Source organism: Salvelinus namaycush, chromosome 14 (genome assembly GCF_016432855.1).
Source record: "Salvelinus namaycush isolate Seneca chromosome 14, SaNama_1.0, whole genome shotgun sequence".
Lineage (NCBI taxonomy): Eukaryota > Metazoa > Chordata > Actinopteri > Salmoniformes > Salmonidae > Salvelinus > Salvelinus namaycush.
In genome coordinates, this window is record NC_052320.1 from 17,841,034 (window position 1) to 17,860,829 (window position 19,796).

Below are 19,796 nucleotides of genomic sequence, written 5' to 3' on the forward strand. Positions count from 1 at the left end.
ATATCAGTCATTTTCTTTTAGACTTCTAATTTGGTTTCTGGAGATCAGCATACATTACATGAAGGTTCCTCAGTTGAGATTGTGTCTCACTGGACACTGAGATGTTTTAAGAAGAATAGTATAATGTTCCTAGGTCTACAGGGGTTTAGGGTCAAGAGTGTTAGAGTTGTAGCAGTTATCAGTGAAGCGTCTGATTCAGACTCTGTCTGTCTGTCTCTGTCCACAGCTCATGACACTGGGCTGGTGACGCTGCAGGTGACAGCCAGTAACCAGATCATCTCTAACTCAGTGGTGTTTGAGTACAAGGCCCGCGCCCTGCCCTCACTGCCTTCCTCACAACACGACTGGCTCTCACTGGACGGTAAGAGACAGTCTATCTGCCTCTGACCTTTCTCTGTCTCTCTCGCTCTCTCGCTCTGTCTATCTCCCTCTCCCTCTGCCTCGCTCTCGCCGCCTCTCTCCCTCTCCTCTGTATCTCCCTCTTGCCTTCTCTCTCTCTTTCTCTCTCCCTCTCCTCTGTATTGCCCTCTTGCCTTCTCACTCTCTATCTCCCTCTCTCCCTCCCACTCTCTTTCTCTCTCTCTCTCTCTTTCTCTCTCCCTCTCCTCTGTATTGCCCTCTTGCCTTCTCACTCTCTCTCTACCTCTCTCTCTCCCACTCTCTTTCTCCTTCTCTCTCTCTCTCCCTCTCTCTCTCAAGTATGAAAGCAGCAGTGAGTCAACTCCATTAGATCTTGGGTTCAGGTTGTGTTACAGGACATTGGAGAGCACATGTCTTGTCCTGTGTCTTTATTGTTTTCTAATGTCAGGAAATGTCAGAATCAATAGTTGCCTTGAATCAACTGTAGTAGGAACTCAGTTAATTTGGGGTTTGATTTGACTATAACCATGAAGTGCACCAGTCCTTGTCCTGTGTCTTTCAGAGGATGCTATTATGTTCTGATAGACTTGTCAGGATCAATATCTAATAGCTGTATTGAATCACCTTCATTAGAAATTGAGTTGATCTTGGACTTCTATGACATACATGAGTGTATGTTACTGGGCACGCATGGAAACTGTGATTGGCTGCACAATGAAGACTAGGACCCAAGGGTTTTGCTGCAGGAAATCTTGTGAATTAGTATATTTAGACTAATGGTAGGGAGAGATGGAGTAAGGCACTACAGGGATGTTTATCTCTGTGTTCATGTTGGTAGGCACACGTAGGTGTATATACCAGTATGTGTGTGTGCTTTCCCAGTGTGTGTATGGGGAGTGGGGGGGGGAGCTCCACAGTTGCACACTTACTGCAGTGTCAACACGACTGTGCATTGACAGGATAAAGTAGGGCATGGTGAGGAGAGGGGAGGACTGGAGCGAGCAAGCGGACTGACGGGACAGCTGCATTGCAGACGGCCCTTGAGGGAGTGGGAGTGAGTAATCAGGAGTTGTCGGCTCCCAGGCAGGCGTTGCACGGTGGAACCAGTGTATCCCTCCGCCATTCATTCATATGGTAAACTCACTCTCTCTCTGCCTCACTGGCACATTCACAGGACCAGTTTAGGAGGGGCTAAGCTAAGGAGCTGAGGGAAAACACAAGTCTGATCTGTTCACCCATTCCCCTTTCCCACTCAGTGGCTTGATATTGGCTTGGCAATTGTATTGGTAATGGTTTTGGCTTGTGGTTGCATTTTGATGGTTATTTTGGCTTGTGGTTTAATTTGGAATCATCTCATTTGCCATGTATGGTAATCATTTACTAGATGTATTTTCTCAATCTGTTCATGTCCAAAGGTGACAGGTTTACTGCTGACTTTTCAGATGTATGCCTATGTTGCCTAATACTTGTCCTGATGACACTCATAAATACTACATGGTGTTTATAAATTAATCCTGCTACACTGAACAGAAATATAAATGCAACATGTAAAGTGTTGGTCCCATGTTTCATGAGCTGAAATAAAAAATCCCAGAAATGTTCCATATGCACAAAAAGCTTATTTCTCTCAAATTGTGTGCACAAATATGTTTACATCCCTGTTAGTGAGCATTTTATCCTTTGTCAAGATAATCCATCCACCTGACAGGGAAATAAAAGACCACTCTAAAATGTGCAGTCATACAACACAATGCCACAGATGTCTCAAATTTTGAGGTAGTGTGCAATTGGCATGCTGACTGCAGGAATGTCCACCAGAGCTGTTGCTAAATTGAATGAGATCATCCGGCTTCTTCACCTGCGGGATCGTCAGAGGTTACTCATGTTTATTGAGTAATCTCAGTGACATGTTGATTGAGTAATCTCAGTGACAAGCTGATTGAGTAACCTCAGTGACATGCTGATTGAGTAATCTCAGTGACAAGCTTATTGAGTAACCTCAGTGACATGCCGATTGAGTAATCTCAGTGACAAGCTGATTGAGTAATCTCAGTGACATGCTGATTGAGTAACCTCAGTGACATGCTTATTGATTAATCTCAGTAACATGTTGATTGAGTAATCTCAGTGACATGCTGATTGAGTAACCTCAGTGAAATGCTGATTGAGTAACCTCAGTGACATGCTGATTGAGTAATCTCAGTGACATGCTGATTGAGTAATATCAGTGACAAGCTGATTGAGTAATCTCAGTGACAAGTTGATTGAGTAACCTCAGTGACATGCTGATTGAGTAATCTCAGTGACATGTGCTGATTGAGTAACCTCAGTGACAAGCTGATTGAGTAACCTCAGTGACATGCTGATTGAGTAATCTCAGTGACATGTGCTGATTGAGTAACCTCAGTGACAAGCTGATTGAGTAACCTCAGTGACATGCTGATTGAGTAATCTCAGTGACAAGCTGATTGAGTAATCTCAGTGACATGCTGATTGAGTAATCTCAGTGACAAGCTGATTGAGTAACCTCAGTGACATGCTGATTGAGTAACCTCAGTGACATGCTGATTGAGTAACCTCAGTGACATGCTGATTGAGTAACCTCAGTGACATGCTGATTGAGTAACCTCAGTGACAAGCTGATTGAGTAATCTCAGTGACATGCTGATTGAGTAACCTCAGTGACATGCTGATGGAGTAATCTCAGTGACATGCTGATTGAGTAACCACAGTGTCAAACTGACAAGCTGATTGAGTAACCTCAGTGACATGCTGGTTGAGTAATCTCAGTGACATGCTGATTGAGTAATCTCCGTGACATGCTGATTGAGTAATCTCAGTGACATGCTGGTTGAGTAATCTCAGTGACAAGTGAAAAAATAACAAATTGATACACTAGTATCATCCAGTACAATAACGGGTGCTCTCCAAGGTCCTGAAAGTTCATATTAAATCAATTTACTTTCCAACAACACTAAGTATGGACTACTATAAACTACATCAAATATTGCCATTCTACAGCACCACAAATTATTCTATTAAAATAAAATAAAATCATATTTACACCAAATTCACTGCATGAAGCAGTTAGTTGCATTGTATAACACAGCATGAATGACATTCTGCACGTGCTACATCACAGATAAATGTAACCTAGAAAAGACTCAACTCCAGATATGCGACACTATCCATTTGCGTGCCTGTAATGACCCATAATTTGATCACTCAATAGCCTTAATAATATAAATCCCATTCCGTTCATTCTGAAACTGTGCTATGCTATGATGTGCTAATGGCACAGCTGCCTGCCTGCTTTGATTTGTCATAATGCAGAGTGGGGGAGGGGGCACTTTTCCTTCCTCTGCAGCACTGCAGGTACGGAGCCATGGGCAGGACAGAAAACACTGAGGTATCGGAGCTGCAGAACAGTCTTTTACCCGTTAATAATTTTCTGTCCATTGTCCTGGACGGTCCCGTTGGCGCTCACTACCCGGGTACTGGTTCGTTAGGAAGACAGTGCGCGCCAAATTAGGCTATACAGAGCTGTTCACCGCTCCTGGTGGTTCTCCATCTAATCTGAAAGTAAACAGGTGTAGTAAAGCTACCTACCCTCATAAAAAACCAGTGGACTGTGTAATGCAGGGTCACTGTTAGGTAAATACGGCAACCTAGCGCAGACATACAGGGCAACAAGCGGTTTGTTTCAAATAAATAATGTCGATATAGACTGGAGCTGACATTTACCACTGGAGATAACCGCTCATTTGAAAGCTAACCCACTTTAAGTGACAATGAACCGAAGTAGGCTACATAGGCTGCGTCGAATATTTTCTCCATCAAATAAAATCAAACGCGAGAAAAAACGACTTGTACAAAACCTGTACACACCTCAATTTGGTTGTTGGTTGGTAGTTGAAAATGTAAAAGTAAAAGCGAAATGTATTAATAGTAATGAGAGCGCCAAGGGGGCTCGAGCTTTTAAAAGCTCGACAGCTGGAGGAGAAAACTAGGGCATCTGTTTACCTGCGGCACGTGCGCACGACGACGTCTACTCGCAACAATGTATTTTATTTTACTGCAGGCTAGTGGGGGACTGAGGAGAGAGAAGCGCAGCAAGGGAAGGAGGGGGTAGGAGAAAATGATGTGTAGGGGAGGGGGCTATGATAGAAAGAGTAGTGAGTGGTCTTTATTGCTCTCTCTCTCTCTCCCCTCGCATCGGTGTTCCACTTTGTTATAGTGTTAATGAGTGCTCTATTGATCTTCTACACACCAAGGATATTGTTTTACTCATAGCATCATTTAATACCAAGAAACTGTGGGAATTGGGAAACTGTGCACATAAATGAAATGCAGCATGCTTGGACTTTGGTCAGGATGCCAGTGAATGACATCTGCTCTTCCTAAAGAGAAGGGAAACAGTTTGGCTTTTCAGGGGGACTCTACCAATGGAAAATGAAGTAGAAGGTTAGATGTGTTTAGAGTATTTTTGTTGAACGGTGTTGTGGTGTATCTGTGTGTTATCTTCTGGTGACTAACAGGAGAAGTTAAGTTACACACGCTTTAGACGTTTTACTCAAAGGCTGACTCTGTATTGTTTCAAGACGAGTACTAGCATGTCATGCTCATCAGTATGTCTTATCGTTTAGCCTACTATTGTTGAGAATGTTTTGTTGTGTGCTTTCTCAAAATGTTTAGTGTTACTGTCTGTGGCTGTCTCCTTCATTTCACACTGTAGCAGTAGAGTAGTTGGTGTGGAACTAGCTTGTTTCTCTGTACTTTTTTAATCTGTCTCATTTTATGCCTTCATTTTTTTTTACAAAGTCAATTAAACGGAAGCTTAGTATTTGTTTCAGCACTATCCTTAACATGCAAGGGCTTCAAATTGCAGCATGGGTTCACAGCTTACTATCACATCATAAGTACTCACAAAGCAAGATTATCGACAGTTTATTTATAGCCTACGAACGAGATACACTCAAAAAGCCTGAAAACCAGCATGTCTTTAACTCTAGTGCTGGTAACAAGGGGGATTCTTTCACGTGCACAATACACGAGCGCTAATTTCGCTGTCCACCGCGTCATCCTTCTGAAACTCAAAAGCAAGTTGATCAGGTAGGCTAAAGCAGGCTATCTTTTGCGTGCTTAGTTGATGCTAGAAAACTAATGAATAGTAACTGACTTATTTAGTAGTTCTCACGTGCTAATACAACGAGACCAAACCAGTTTCACAACTGTGGCCTGTGCCATTGAAAGCATGCAGAAACACGCAAGATGGATATGATTTAGTGACCGAAGCTAAAAGGATAGCATGACCGAAAACAGGATTCGACACCCTCCTAGCCTGACTGCGCTAGACTTTTAAAATACATGAGTAACAAGAGGAGGGAAATGCCCTATTAGAAAACCATTAACAGCTCTGTAGTAACAAAACACTTCTGCAGCATTACGCTGAAGCCATGGGACAAAGTATTTCAAGTGTAACAGTGATTAAAAAGGCATCTCTAGTAGGCTAGCATCTTATTCCACCTGAATGCAATAACGTTTTCAGAACCATAGGGCTTTGGACAGCGACGATAACAGTTGAGACAGGGATGCTTCAGAACCATGGTGCTATGGATAGCGACATTAACCCTTGTATTGTGAAACGTCTGCAGGACACATACTATATTATTATTTTAGGTCCTCCAGTCGTGTTTAATAACTGTATAACAGTTGTGTTGGTTTGTTACACTCTGAATGTAGCCTATCACTCATGTATAGGCCAATTCCCCTCTCCACAATGATACTTGTTGCTCGTCTATTCTTAACCCTCTAAAAAAGCCCTGTTGACTTGGTGCTACATGACTCAGAATAACAGAACTTTATAGTAGCATGTGCAGGCAGTTTATGTGCAGGCAGTTTATGTGCAGGCAGTTTATGCTGTAAGAAACAGACCTTGGTAGATGTCAATTCTTAACAGTAATGATGACAAAACACAGAAAGCAGAGAGGCTATTATAATTTGCCAAGCGTAGTTTGTTCCAAATGCAATTGTAATAATATACTGCTGCAGGAGTTTGTCCATTTAGAAATGTTTGATGGAATGAGAGCAGCTCCAGTGAAGTGGAAATGCTTACCAGGGCATGACTTTACCCCAGGGCATGACTTTACCCTAGGGCATGTTTTTTTTCCCAGGGCATGGCTTTATCCCAGGGCATGGCTTTACCCCAGGGCATGACTTTACCCCAGGGCATGACTTTATCCCAGGGCATGGCTTTACCCCAGGGCATGGCTTTACCCCAGGGCATGGCTTTACCCCAGGGCATGACTTTACCCCAGGGCATGGCTTTATCCCAGGGCATGGCTTTACTTTATCCCAGGGCATGGCTTTACCCCAGGGCATGGCTTTACCCCAGGGCATGGCTTTATCCCAGGGCATGGCTTTACTTTATCCCAGGGCATGGCTTTACCCCAGGGCATGGCTTTACCCCAGGGCATGACTTTATCCCAGGGCATGGCTTTACCCCAGGGCATGGCTTTATCCCAGGGCATGGCTTTACTTTACCCCAGGGCATGACTTTATCCCAGGGCATTGCTTTATCCCAGGGCATGGCTTTATCCCAGGGCATGGCTTTACTTTATCCCAGGGCATGGCTTTACCCCAGGGCATGGCTTTACCCCAGGGCATGACTTTACCCAGGGCATGGCTTTATCCCAGGGCATGGCTTTACTTTACCCCAGGGCATGACTTTACTTTACCCCAGGGCATGACTTTACCCCGGGGCATGGCTTTATCCCAGGGCATGTTTTTTTACCCAGGGCATGGCTTTACCCTAGGGCATGGCTTTACTTTACCCCAGGGCATGGCTTTACCCCAGGGCATGACTTTATCCCAGGGCATGGCTTTACCCCAGGGCATGGCTTTACCCCAGGGCATGGCTTTATCCCAGGGCATGGCTTTACTTTACCCCAGGGCATGACTTTACTTTACCCCAGGGCATGACTTTACCCCAGGGCATGGCTTTATCCCAGGGCATGTTTTTTTACCCAGGGCATGGCTTTATCCCAGGGCATGGCTTTACCCCAGGGCATGGCTTTATCCCAGGGCATGTTTTTTTACCCAGGGCATGGCTTTACTTTACCCAGGGCATGGCTTTATCCCAGGGCATGGCTTTACCCCATGGCATGACTTTACCCCAGGCCATGGCTTTATCCCAGGGCATGGCTTTACCCCAGGGCATGGCTTTACCCAGGGCATGGCTTTACCCCAGGCCATGGCTTTATCCCAGGGAATGGCTTTATCCCAGGGCATGGCTTTACCCCAGGCCATGGCTTTATCCCAGGGCATGGCTTTACCCCAGGGCATGGCTTTATCCCAGGGCATGGCTTTACCCCAGGCCATGGCTTTATCCCAGGGCATGGCTTTACCCCAGGGCATGGCTTTATCCCAGGGCATGGCTTTACAGTACTAGAACCTGTGGAAGGAGTAAATGGAAATGTCTCTTTAGAGAAAAGGGTTCATTTGTATCTCTTCTCTATGCTTCCCCTTAAGCTGCGGAGGCAACTTGTGATGACCAAATTCATGTTCACACACATAATCAACATGACTGAAGTGTTTAGCGAGATGTAACATTCCCTTCAACGTTCTCTTAACATTTTTGAGCAAAAAAAATGTGTGTGACTCTTCAATAGCTTTACCATATCATTAGTAGTTTTTTGCCTAAAATGACATACCCAAATCTAACTGCCTGTACCTCAGGCCCTGAAGCAAGGATATGCATTTTCTTGGTATCATTTGAAAGGAAACACGTTGAAGTTTGTGGAAAAGTTAAAGGAATGTAGTAGAATATAACACAATAGATCTGGTAAAAGATCATACAAAGAAAAAATCAACCGTTCTTTTGTATTTTTTTTGTACCATCATCTTTCAAATGCAAGAGAAAGGCCATAATGTATTATTCCAGCCCAGCTGCAATTTCGATTTTTGGCCACTAGATGGCAGCAGTGTACGTGCAAAGTTGTAGACTGATCCAATGAACCATTGCATTTCTGTTAAAAATGTTGAACCAAGACTGCCCAAATGTGCCTAATTTGTTTATTAATAACTTTTCATGTTCAAAACCGTGCACTCTCCTCAAACAATAGCATGGTATTCTTTCACTGTAATAGCTACTATCAATTGGACAGTGCAGTTAGATGAATCATAATTTAAGCTTTCTGCCAATATCAGATTTGTCTATGTCCTGGGAAATTTTCTTGTTACTTATAACCTCATGCTAATCGCATTAGCCTATCCCAAAGAAGTTTTAATAGCTAACCCTTTACTCTCAGCCTTTAGTCAGGCTGAGCGCAGTATACTGTCAATAGTTGTGTGTTTCCAACACAACAGTGGGGACTATTACTTGCAGAGATGATGTCATAAACATATCATACCTCAAGTCAGAACTATTACTTTACACTGCTGTGACACATGCAGTGATTTTGGACTTCTGTTTGGCTGACTAACAAGTGTAAGCTGTGCTTTCATACAGCTTCATGGGGTATTGTGTTGTCATTTATCATAGTGTTATTCCATGTGTCGTGTTTACGATAGAATTTTCATGGTTTTAGGGCTACGATACTGTAGGGCTATGAAAGCAGCATTTACTATAGCTGAGATGTGTTGTATGGGCGGCAGGTACCCTAACGGTTAGGAGCATTGGGCCATTAACCCAAAGGTCTCTGTTTCGGATCCCCGAGCCAACTAGGTGAAACATCTGTCGATGTACCCTTGAGCAAGGCACTTAACCCCAACATCTCCTGTAAGTTGCTCTGGATAAGAGTGTCTGGTAAATTACTAAAATGTGAAAGAGAATATGGTGTAATGGACTTGGTGTGAGTGCTAAAGCTCTCTAACTACAGGTCAGATTACAGCTTTTGAGAATGTTTAAAGGGACCTCTAACACAATTGATGGAGTGCAGTCCTGCTTCTTACTCTACCCATTTGACTTGTTTTTTTCTCCAATTAATCCTCATAATTTGAATTTACTTTTGTGGCTTCAAGCATAAAATACATTGTAGGCATGCAATTTTCTGTATGAATGCAATTCATTCTTATGACATTCAGCACTTATAAACTACTCAGCATTTATTATGTTTTGGACAGTAATTCCAGAAAAATTTTGTCCAGTCGACATTTTGTGGATCTGTTGGTTAATACTGCGGATAGTTGGAAACCTGTTTGCCAGCAGCATTTAGAAAATGGTCTTGATCTATGAAAAGCCTGCTTTCTCAAGGACTATGGACTGGTGCTTGTTGATTGATTTTGTCCAGTGGCTCTCAGACCTTCTACCATATAAGCCAATGGAATGTTGTGGGGCAGAACACACAGGAATGAGAAATCTTGGTCATAATATACTAGTTAGTACATCAGTAGAAGTGAGGGTTCATCTGTAGACTCCCCTGTAAAAACATGTAAGAAATGTTGTTGTCTTGCATGTTGTTGTTGTTTTGCCAGCACTACACAGCTGATTCAAATCCACTCAAGCTTTGATTATTTTAATCAGCTGTGTAGTGCAAGGGCAAAAACCAAAATGTGCACCCAGGGGGCCCCAGGACCGTGTTTGGGAAACCCTAGGCCACAGGCTGATGGACTATATCACTGCATTGCTAGTATTGTATCATTTAGTATTCTGCCTCCAGCTGATGCTTTAACGTCATACATATTAGAACAATTGCTAAGCATAAGAATATACATGTACAGGTCTAGTGTGGTTTCTTATGTGCCACATTCTATGGTGCACATCATCATTTGCTATAATCATAGGTTATGTGTAGGAATTAGTAAAGCAGATATTTGTCATTTTCTGTAATAGCAGATTACAAGCAGTAATTCCTCTTTGTGTTGTCTCTTCTCGTGGCATTTCACTGGCTTGTAGAGCAGTCCGAAATATAGAGTACCTCCTCAGTCTTGATGTTGAATTGAAATTGACCTGCCTCTCCTGGGACCTGGACTGATGCCATGAGGTCAGACGCATGCTACCTGATGAGCTTATTTACAACCTTGCCAGACAGGACTTCCATATTAGGAGTAGACAGACTTATGTGTGAACTATAAAGCATCTGGCTTTTTAAAATGTAGACTGTGGAGCTGTTTGCTCCTCTATATTTATGTATGTAAAATCCTATAGAAGAACCCGTTGCATGAATGGTCGGTTTCTAACTGAATAAGACACTGATAGTGGAAATGCTTTGACTAAATGTGTGTTGTTTTACATTAGTCATTACTAATATGTTGCAACAGAAGGTGAATAGCCTACATTTTCTACGTTGTTCTGATGATATATAGGTGTCACGCCCTGGCCTTAGTATTATTTGTTTTCTTTATTATTTTAGTTAGGTCAGGGTGTGACATGGGGTATGTGTGTGTTTTGGGTGATTATATGGTATAGGGGGTGTTGGTTGTAGTGTATGGGTTTGTGTTGAGTGTATGTGTCTAGGTATGTCTATGGTTGAGTGTAGGTGTTTAGGAAAGTCTATGGTTGCCTGATTTGGTTCTCAATCAGAGACAGCTGGTTATTGTTGTCTCTGATTGGGAGCCATATTTAAGGTAGCCATAGGCTTTAGGTGTTTGTGGGTAATTGTCTATGTTGAACGTTTGTAGCCTGTGTGTGTGTGTGTGTGTGTGTGTGTGTGTGTGTGTGTGTGTGTGTGTGTGTGTGTGTGTGTGTGTGTGTGTGTGTGTGTGTGTGTGTGTGTGTGTGTGTGTGTGTGTGTGTGTGTGTGTGTGTGTGTGTGTGTGTGTGTGTGTGTGTGTGTGTGTGTGTGTGTGCACTTTCGTTTGTAGCTTCACGGTTGTTTTGTTTTGTGTAGTGTTCGTTTTTGTGTTTTTCCTCTTCTAATAAAAGAAGATGTTCTTTTCACGCGCTGCGCCTTGGTCCGTCTCTCCTCCACACGATCGTGACAATAGGCTACTGTTCTTGTTAGCCATTACAGTGCAATCAATGCTAAATAGATTTGCTCCTGCAGAATTGATTTGCAGGGTTACAAAACAATGTTAATATATAGCGAAGTTGGTTACACCAACAACATTGAAATTACATTAATAAAAGACAAATCAATAGACTGCACTTCTACCCTCACTGACCCCTATAATCACTACATGACATTGGATTCTATGTAGTGTTCTCAGTAGGAAATGTCTGGTGTTCTGGTTTTGACCCATGCTAACCCTTGCTGTTGTTTGTGTCACTTTGTTGGGTTTAAGCTTACACAATGGGTTTAAACTGGGTCAATGTTTCATTTTGAAATGAATGCACTCTCTCAAAGAGAATTGAGATGAAATTGAAAACTGAGAGGAGATTACCTTATCTTATTTCTGTGGTCTTAATCCTTGGTCTTTTCAAACCTCTCATCAATATTCTATACTCTGTCCAGGAGAAAGAATACTGCACGTAAACCCATTACAAGCTGAAGGAAGAGGACAACACTATTAAAGAAAAAAACACAATGGACAGAACCAACAAAGCTGGTCATTATGCCAAAGAAAGGCAACTTGGCCTTTGATTATCAGTGTACCCATGGGTCCCAGCTGTGCGGGCCTGTGCCAGATGGCCTCGCAACCTCTTCCTTTAGACAGACACAAATACCAGCTTCTGTCAATCAGGATAATATACTGCACAATCACAGACTCAGAGAGAGGTAGGACTGATCTTATTACTTAGCTACGTGTGAGGGTTTGCTGAGGTTGGACCTCAGCCTTCTTAGATCAGTATATGTGGGGGTTTGATATAGCCACAGCCTTTCAATTAGGCTATATGTGGGGGTCTGATATAACCACAGTCTTTAACTGGTACAGAACATGTGGGGGTTTGATATATGACCTCCCGGGTGGCGCAGTGGTCTAGGGCACTGCATCGCAGTGCTAGCTGCGCCACCAGAGTCTCTGGGTTCACGCCCAGGCTCTGTCGCAGCCGGCCGCAACCGGGAGGTCCGTGGGGCGACGCACAATTGGCATAGCGTCGTCCGGGTTAGGGAGGGTTTGGCCGGTAGGGATATCCTTGTCTCAGTATGTAAAATGTAATAAAATGTATGCACTCTACTGTAAGTCGCTCTGGATAAGAGCGTCTGCTAAATGACTAAAATGTAAATGTAATAACCGCAGTCTTTAACCGGTACAGAACATGTGGGGGTTTGATATAACCGCAGTCTTTAACCGGTACAGAACATGTGGGGGTTTGATATAACCGCAGTCTTTAACCGGTACAGAACATGTGGGGGTTTGATAAAACCACAGTCTTTAACCGGTACAGAACATGTGGGGGTTTGATATAACCGCAGTCTTTAACCGGTACAGAACATGTGGGGGTTTGATATAACCACAGTCTTTAACCGGTACAGAACATGTGGGGGTTTGATAAAACCACAGTCTTTAACTGGTACAGAACATGTGGGGGTTTGATAAAACCACAGTCTTTAACCGGTACAGAACATGTGGGGGTTTGATAAAACCACAGTCTTTAACTGGTACAGAACATGTGGGGGTTTGATAAAACCGCAGTCTTTAACCGGTACAGAACATGTGGGGGTTTGATATAACCACAGTCTTTAACCGGTACAGAACATGTGGGGGTTTGATATAACCACAGTCTTTAACCGGTACAGAACATGTGGGGGTTTGATATAACCACAGTCTTTAACCGGTACAGAACATGTGGGGGTTTGATAAAACCGCAGTCTTTAACCGGTACAGAACATGTGGGGGTTTGATAAAACCGCAGTCTTTAACCGGTACAGAACATGTGGGGGTTTGATATAACCACAGTCTTTAACTGGTACAGAACATGTGGGGGTTTGATAAAATCGCAGTCTTTAACCGGTACAGAACATGTGGGGGTTTGATAAAACCACAGTCTTTAACCGGTACAGAACATGTGGGGGTTTGATAAAACCACAGTCTTTAACCGGTACAGAACATGTGGGGGTTTGATAAAACCGCAGTCTTTAACCGGTACAGAACATGTGGGGGTTTGATAAAACCGCAGTCTTTAACCGGTACAGAACATGTGGGGGTTTGATATAACCACAGTCTTTAACCGGTACAGAACATGTGGGGGTTTGATAAAACCGCAGTCTTTAACCGGTACAGAACATGTGGGGGTTTGATATAACCACAGTCTTTAACCGGTACAGAACATGTGGGGGTTTGATATAACCACAGTCTTTAACTGGTACAGAACATGTGGGGGTTTGATAAAACCACAGTCTTTAACTGGTACAGAACATGTGGGGGTTTGATAAAACCACAGTCTTTAACCGGTACAGAACATGTGGGGGTTTGATATAACCACAGTCTTTAACCGGTACAGAACATGTGGGGGTTTGATATAACCACAGTCTTTAACCGGTACAGAACATGTGGGGGTTTGATATAACCACAGTCTTTAACCGGTACAGAACATGTGGGGGTTTGCTACAGTGGCAGCATAGAGATAACGATGAAGTCCAACAGGTTTGATTGGCATTAGAAGACACACAGGTTGGTATCTGACTGTGAGGATGATTAAAGGTGTCAGCTCACACCCTGCCAACCCATAGCTCTACACAGAGAATGTAAACAGGGGCCCCAGCAGTCCATTCGTCTTAAAGAAACCATGCTAGTCTAGGTCTTTGTGATTCAGTGTTGTTATTTGTTAGTATCCAGACTATTCTCTTTCACTCCTAAGAACACTGGGGTCCCAGCAGACTGCCTGGACTTCTAGCAGATTCTCGCCATATCAACGGCCAGACATAGCATGGCTGTATGGTGATGCCTATAGGGAGGCTGAGGAGAGTCTGGTGGAATGAATGTTCAGTAGCAAACACATTCGTAGTAAAACTGTGGATAAGGGGGGCAGAATATTCATCATTGATGCTTAGCTGTGTCTCCTGTGGCCTTCCACATGCCTTCCACTCCATGCTACTACATCAGAGCTAATTAACTGCAAAAACACTATACAGTACCAGTCAAAAGTTTAGACGCACCTACTCATTCAAGGGTTTTTCTTTATATTGACTATTTTCCACATTGTAGGATAATAGTGAAGATAACATAGGAATTGTGAAAATATGAGTTTAAGTGTATTTGGCTAAGGTGTATGTAAACTTCCGACTTCAACTGTAGTAGCCAAAAAAGTGTTAAACAAATCAAACTATATTTTAGATTTTAGATTCTTCAAAGTAGCCACCCTTTTCCTTGATGACAGCTTTGCACACTCTTGGCATTCTCTCAACAAGCTTCACATGGAATGCTTTTCCAACAGTCTTGAAGGAGTTCCCACATATGCTGAGCACTTGTTGGCTGCTTTTCCTTCCCTCTGCGGTCCAACTCATTCCAAACCATCTCAATTAGGTTGAGGTCTGGTGATTGTGGATGCCAGGTCATCTGATGCAGCACTCCATCACTCTCCTTCTTGGTCAAATAGCCCTTACACAGCCTGGAGGTGTGTTGGGTCATTGTCCTGTTGAAAAACAAATGATAGTCCCACTAAGCCCAAACCAGATGGGATGGCGTATCACTGCAGAATGTTGTGGTAGCCATGCTGGTTAAGTGTGCCTTGAGTTCTAAATAAATCACTGACAGTGTCACCAGCAAAACACCCCCACACCATCACACCTCCTCCTCCGGGCTTCATGGTGGTAACTACACATGTGGAGATCATCCGTTCACCTTTCACTGCGTCTCACAAAGATACGGTGGTTGGAACCAAAAATCTCAAATTTGGACTCCAGACCAAAGGACAGATTTCCACCGCTCTAATGTCCATTGCTCGTGCTTCTTGGCCCAAGCAAGTCTCTACTTCTTAATTTCTTTGCAGCAATTCGACCATGAAGGCCTGATTCACGCAGTCTCCTCTGAACAGTTGATGTTGAGATGTCTGTTACTTGAACTCTGTGAAGCAGTTATTTGGGCTGCAATTTCTGAGGCTGGAGCCCTGATGAACTGAGGTAACTCTGGGTCTTCCTTTCCTGTGGTGGTCCTCATGAGAGTCAGTTTCATCATAGCGCTTGATGGTTTTTGCGACTGCACTTGAAGAAACTTTAAAAGTTCTTGAAATTTTCCACATTGACTGACCTTCATGTCTTTAAGTAATGATGGACTGTCATTTCTCTTTGCTTATTTGAGCTGTTAATAATATGGACTTGGTCTTTTACCAAATACGGCTGTCACGTTCATAGTTCTTGTGTGTTTTACTTGTTTTAGTGTTGGTCAGGACGTGAGCTGGGTGGGCATTCTATGTTGTGTGTCTAGTTTGTCCATTTCTATGTATGCCTGATATGGTTCTCAATCAGAGGCAGGTGTTTGTCATTGTCTCTGATTGGGAACCATATTTAGGTGGCTTGTTTTGTGTTGGGGTTTGTGGGTGGTTGTTTCCTGTCTTTGTGTTCTGCACCAGATAGGACTGTTTTCGGTTTACACATTTATTGTTTTGTAGTTTGTAGTGTTCACGTTATTATCTTTATTAAATCATGTTGAACACTAGCCGCGCTGCGTTTTGGTCCTCTCCTTCATCCCAGGAAGAAAACCGTAACAACGGCTATCTTCTGTATAACACCCCTACCTTGTCACAACACAACTTATTGGCTCAAACGCATTAAGAAGGAAAGAAATTCCACAAATTAACTTTTAACAAGGCACCCCTGTTAATTTAAATCCTTTCCAGGTGACTGACAACCTTATGAAGCTGGTTGAGAGAATTCCAAGAGTGTGTATAGCTGTCATCAAGGTATTTCTTTATAATTTTTTATTTAACCTTTATGTAACTAGGCAAGTCAGTTAAGAACAAATTCTTATTTACAATGACGGCCTACCCCGGTCAAATACGGACGACGCTGGTCCAATTGTGCACCACCCTATAGGACTCCCAATCACGTCCGGATGTGATTCAGCTTGGATGTTGGCTACTTTGAAGAAACTCAAATATAAAATATATTTTGATTGGTTTAACACGTTTTTGGTTACTACTTGATTCCATATGTGTTAATTAATAGTTTTGATGTCTTCACTATTATTCTACAATGTAGAAAATAATAAAAAATAAAGAAAAACCCTGGAATGAGTAGGTGTGTCCAAACTTTTGACTGGTACTCTATATACATAAGTATGTGAACAATGAGTGGGTTTGGCTATTTCAGCCACACCCGTTGCTGACAGGTGTATAAAACGAGCAAACAGCCATGCAATCTCCATAGACAAACATTGTCAGTAGGATGGCCTTACTGAAGAGCTCAATGACTTTCAGCATGGCACCATCATCGAATGCCACCTTTCCAACAAGTCAGTTCGTCAAGTTTCTGCCCTGCTAAAGCTGCCCCGGTCAACTGTAAGGGCTGTTATTGTGAAGTGGAAACGTCTAGGAGCAACAACTTCTCAGCCGCAAAATGGTAGGCCACACAAGCTCATAGAACAGGACCGCTCAGTGCTGAAGCACGTAAAAATCATCTGTCCTCTGTTGTAACACTCACTACCGAGTTTCAAACTGCCTCTAGAAGCAGCGTAAGCACAATCACTGTTCATCGGGATTTTCATGAAATGTGTTTCCGTGACCGAGCAGCCGCACACAAGCCTAAGATCACCATGTGCAATGCCAAGTGTTGGCTAGAGTGGTGTTAAGCTTGCCCCCATTGGACTCTGGAGCAGTGGAAACATGTTCTCTGGAGTGATGACTCATGCTTCTCCATCTGGCAGTCCTACCTGCCCCAACGCATAGTGCCAACTGTACAGTTTGGTGGATGAGGAATAATGGTCTGGGGCTAATTTTGATGGTTCGGGCTAGGCCTGGTTCACTGACCTCAACCCCATCGAACACATTTGGAACACCGACTGTGAGCCTGAACTCACTAATGTTCTTGTGGCTGAATGGAAGCAAGTCCCCACAGCAATGTTGCAACATCTAGTGGAAAGCCTTCCCAGAAGAGTGGAAGCTGTTTTTGCAGCAAAGGGGGGACCAACTTCATATTAATGCCCATGATTTTGGAATAAGATGTTCGACGAGCAGGTGTCCACATACTTTTGGTCATGTAGTGTACGTGCTTGATAAGCTCCTTGTACCTTGTTCGCCCAATCTATCACAGAGTTACCTAATGTCTCCAAAATAGATTCATATAAGACAGTGTGTCTGTGTTGCGCTCGCTCAGCCTGGGCAGTGTGTATCTGCAGGGAAATAGACAGTGGCCTCATATCCCTCGGCTAGGACAGAGAGCTGTTCTCCACTGCACCGAGTGCTCCAAAAGTCCTCACACACATTACTTGAAGCTTTGGACTTTAGACTATACCTGACGTGTTGATATTAGTACTGTTGTTCCCTTCTCACTTATTAAGGTGTTATGTAGTGTCTGTGTAGTGTCTATGTAGTATCTATGTAGTGTCTGCACTGGCTGTATAGGATGAAGGAGCCTGTAGAATTTTGGCCTGTTGGCCTGTTCTTCAGTTCAGCCCAGCAGCTCAAAGAGCGAGAGCAGATGGCTGACATGTCACAGAGCTGTGACAGATGGGGGAGGGGGGGGGGGTGCAGGGTGACACTCAGGAGACCTATTGACCGACTACAATGTCAGCAGGGACCCCAACACATATGGTCCCAGGGTGCTGTTAATGAGAGTCACAGTGGAGCAGAGGATGATTGGGACAGGTAGAGGTGTTGTCACATTCGCCATATGCTTAGCATGCATGATCCTCACTGACCTTAGAGGGCTCAGGCAGTGGTGTTATTATAGAGTCCCCATGCTCCTCACTCACTCTAGACTAGAGGACTCAGGCAGTGGTGTTAGTATAGAGTCCCCATGCTCCTCACTCACTCTAGACTAGAGGACTCAGGCAGTGGTGTTATTATAGAGTCCCCGTGCTCCTCACTCACTCTAGACTAGAGGACTCAGGCAGTGGTGTTAGTATAGAGTCCCCATGCTCCTCACTCACTCTAGACTAGAGGACTCAGGCAGTGGTGTTATTATAGAGTCCCCGTGCTCCTCACTCACTCTAGACTAGAGGACTCAGGCAGTGGTGTTATTATAGAGTCCCCGTGCTCCTCACTCACTCTAGACTAGAGGACTCAGGCAGTGGTGTTAGTATAGAGTCCCCGTTCTCCTCACTCACTCTAGACTAGAGGACTCAGGCAGCGGTGTTATTATAGAGTCCCCATGCTCCTCACTCACTCTAGACTAGAGGACTCAGGCAGTGGTGTTAGTATAGAGTCCCCGTGCTCCTCACTCACTCTAGACTAGAGGACTCAGGCAGTGGTGTTATTATAGAGTCCCCGTGCTCCTCACTCACTCTAGACTAGAGGACTCAGGCAGTGGTGTTATTATAGAGTCCCCATGCTCCTCACTCACTCTAGACTAGAGGACTCAGGCAGTGGTGTTAGTATAGAGTCCCCGTGCTCCTCACTCACTCTAGACTAGAGGACTCAGGCAGTGGTGTTATTATAGAGTCCCCATGCTCCTCACTCACTCTAGACTAGAGGACTCAGCTTATCAGCGGGTGTGAAGGAAGTAACAGACAAGATCTGGAGGTCAAAGATTGTTATGTAGAACACAAGAGCTGCCTCCTGCAGTTCAGTTGGTCTTTTAGACAAAACCATCGCTCACTCAAACACAGAAACCCAGTTTGAGCAGCTCCTGTTTGTCAGCTAAAACATGTCTCTAAATGTTTTCTGGGGCAAGTGATTAGTGAGTTACTGTTCATATGATGTGCCAGGCTCCCTGTCAGTCAGAGCTCTGTGCCGCTGCTGCCTAACTGTGGGAGTGACAGTATAGACGTGTGCTTTTACACACTGTCAAGAGAGGGAGGAACAAAGCACAAGGAGGGTGTTGGTGATGTCAGAGTGTTGTTGTACTTCTGTTTTCACTGGCTACACGCTCCCCTCTATCCTCCCACCCTCACTCCTCTCGCCCCTCCTCCCTCCCTCCCCTTGTCCCTCCCTCCCTCCTCTCTCCCCTCCTCTCTCCCCTCCCCTCCTCCCTCCCCTCCTCTTTCACCCCCCCTTCCTACCCTCCCCTCCTCCCTCCCTTACTCCATCCCTCCCCTGCCTCCTCCCCTCCTCCCTCCCCTTCCTCCTCCCTCAGTTCCCCTCCCTCCCCTTCTCCATTCCTCCCCCTCCCTCTGCAGTATACGTGCATCACATTCAGAGCAGCAGGCATCAGGTGGCAATGACATCATCTGCACTGCAGCACACTGCAGCAGTGGGTCTGAACAAAGAGATGTCAGCTAGTCCCCTCCTCCTGCCCCCGCCACTGTCTCTCTCCCTCCCTCTCCCTCTCTCCTCCCTCTCTCAGAGAGCATAACCCTGGTGCCTAGACATGCTGCAGGGCTATGACTTACCTAACCCCCTCTCACCCACACCTTCCCCCTCCTACCACTAGGGTATAGGCTGGCTGATGTACCTCTACAGCCCTCATCATCACCTTGCCCTTAGCCACCTATGGAGAGATAATGAAAGGTATCACTGT

At 44.2% G+C, this 19,796-nt stretch overlaps 1 protein-coding gene across 1 annotated transcript in view; it reads left to right on the forward strand.

The window, feature by feature from the left end:
• LOC120058628 (calmodulin-binding transcription activator 1-like) overlaps nucleotides 1-19,796 on the forward strand; it is a 475,337-nt gene that overhangs the window by 440,585 nt on the left and 14,956 nt on the right. Inside the window, exon 12 of the mRNA XM_039007387.1 lies at nucleotides 227-361. Within this exon, the coding sequence (XP_038863315.1) occupies nucleotides 227-361 (135 nt within the window). The remainder of the gene's footprint in view (nucleotides 1-226; nucleotides 362-19,796) is intronic.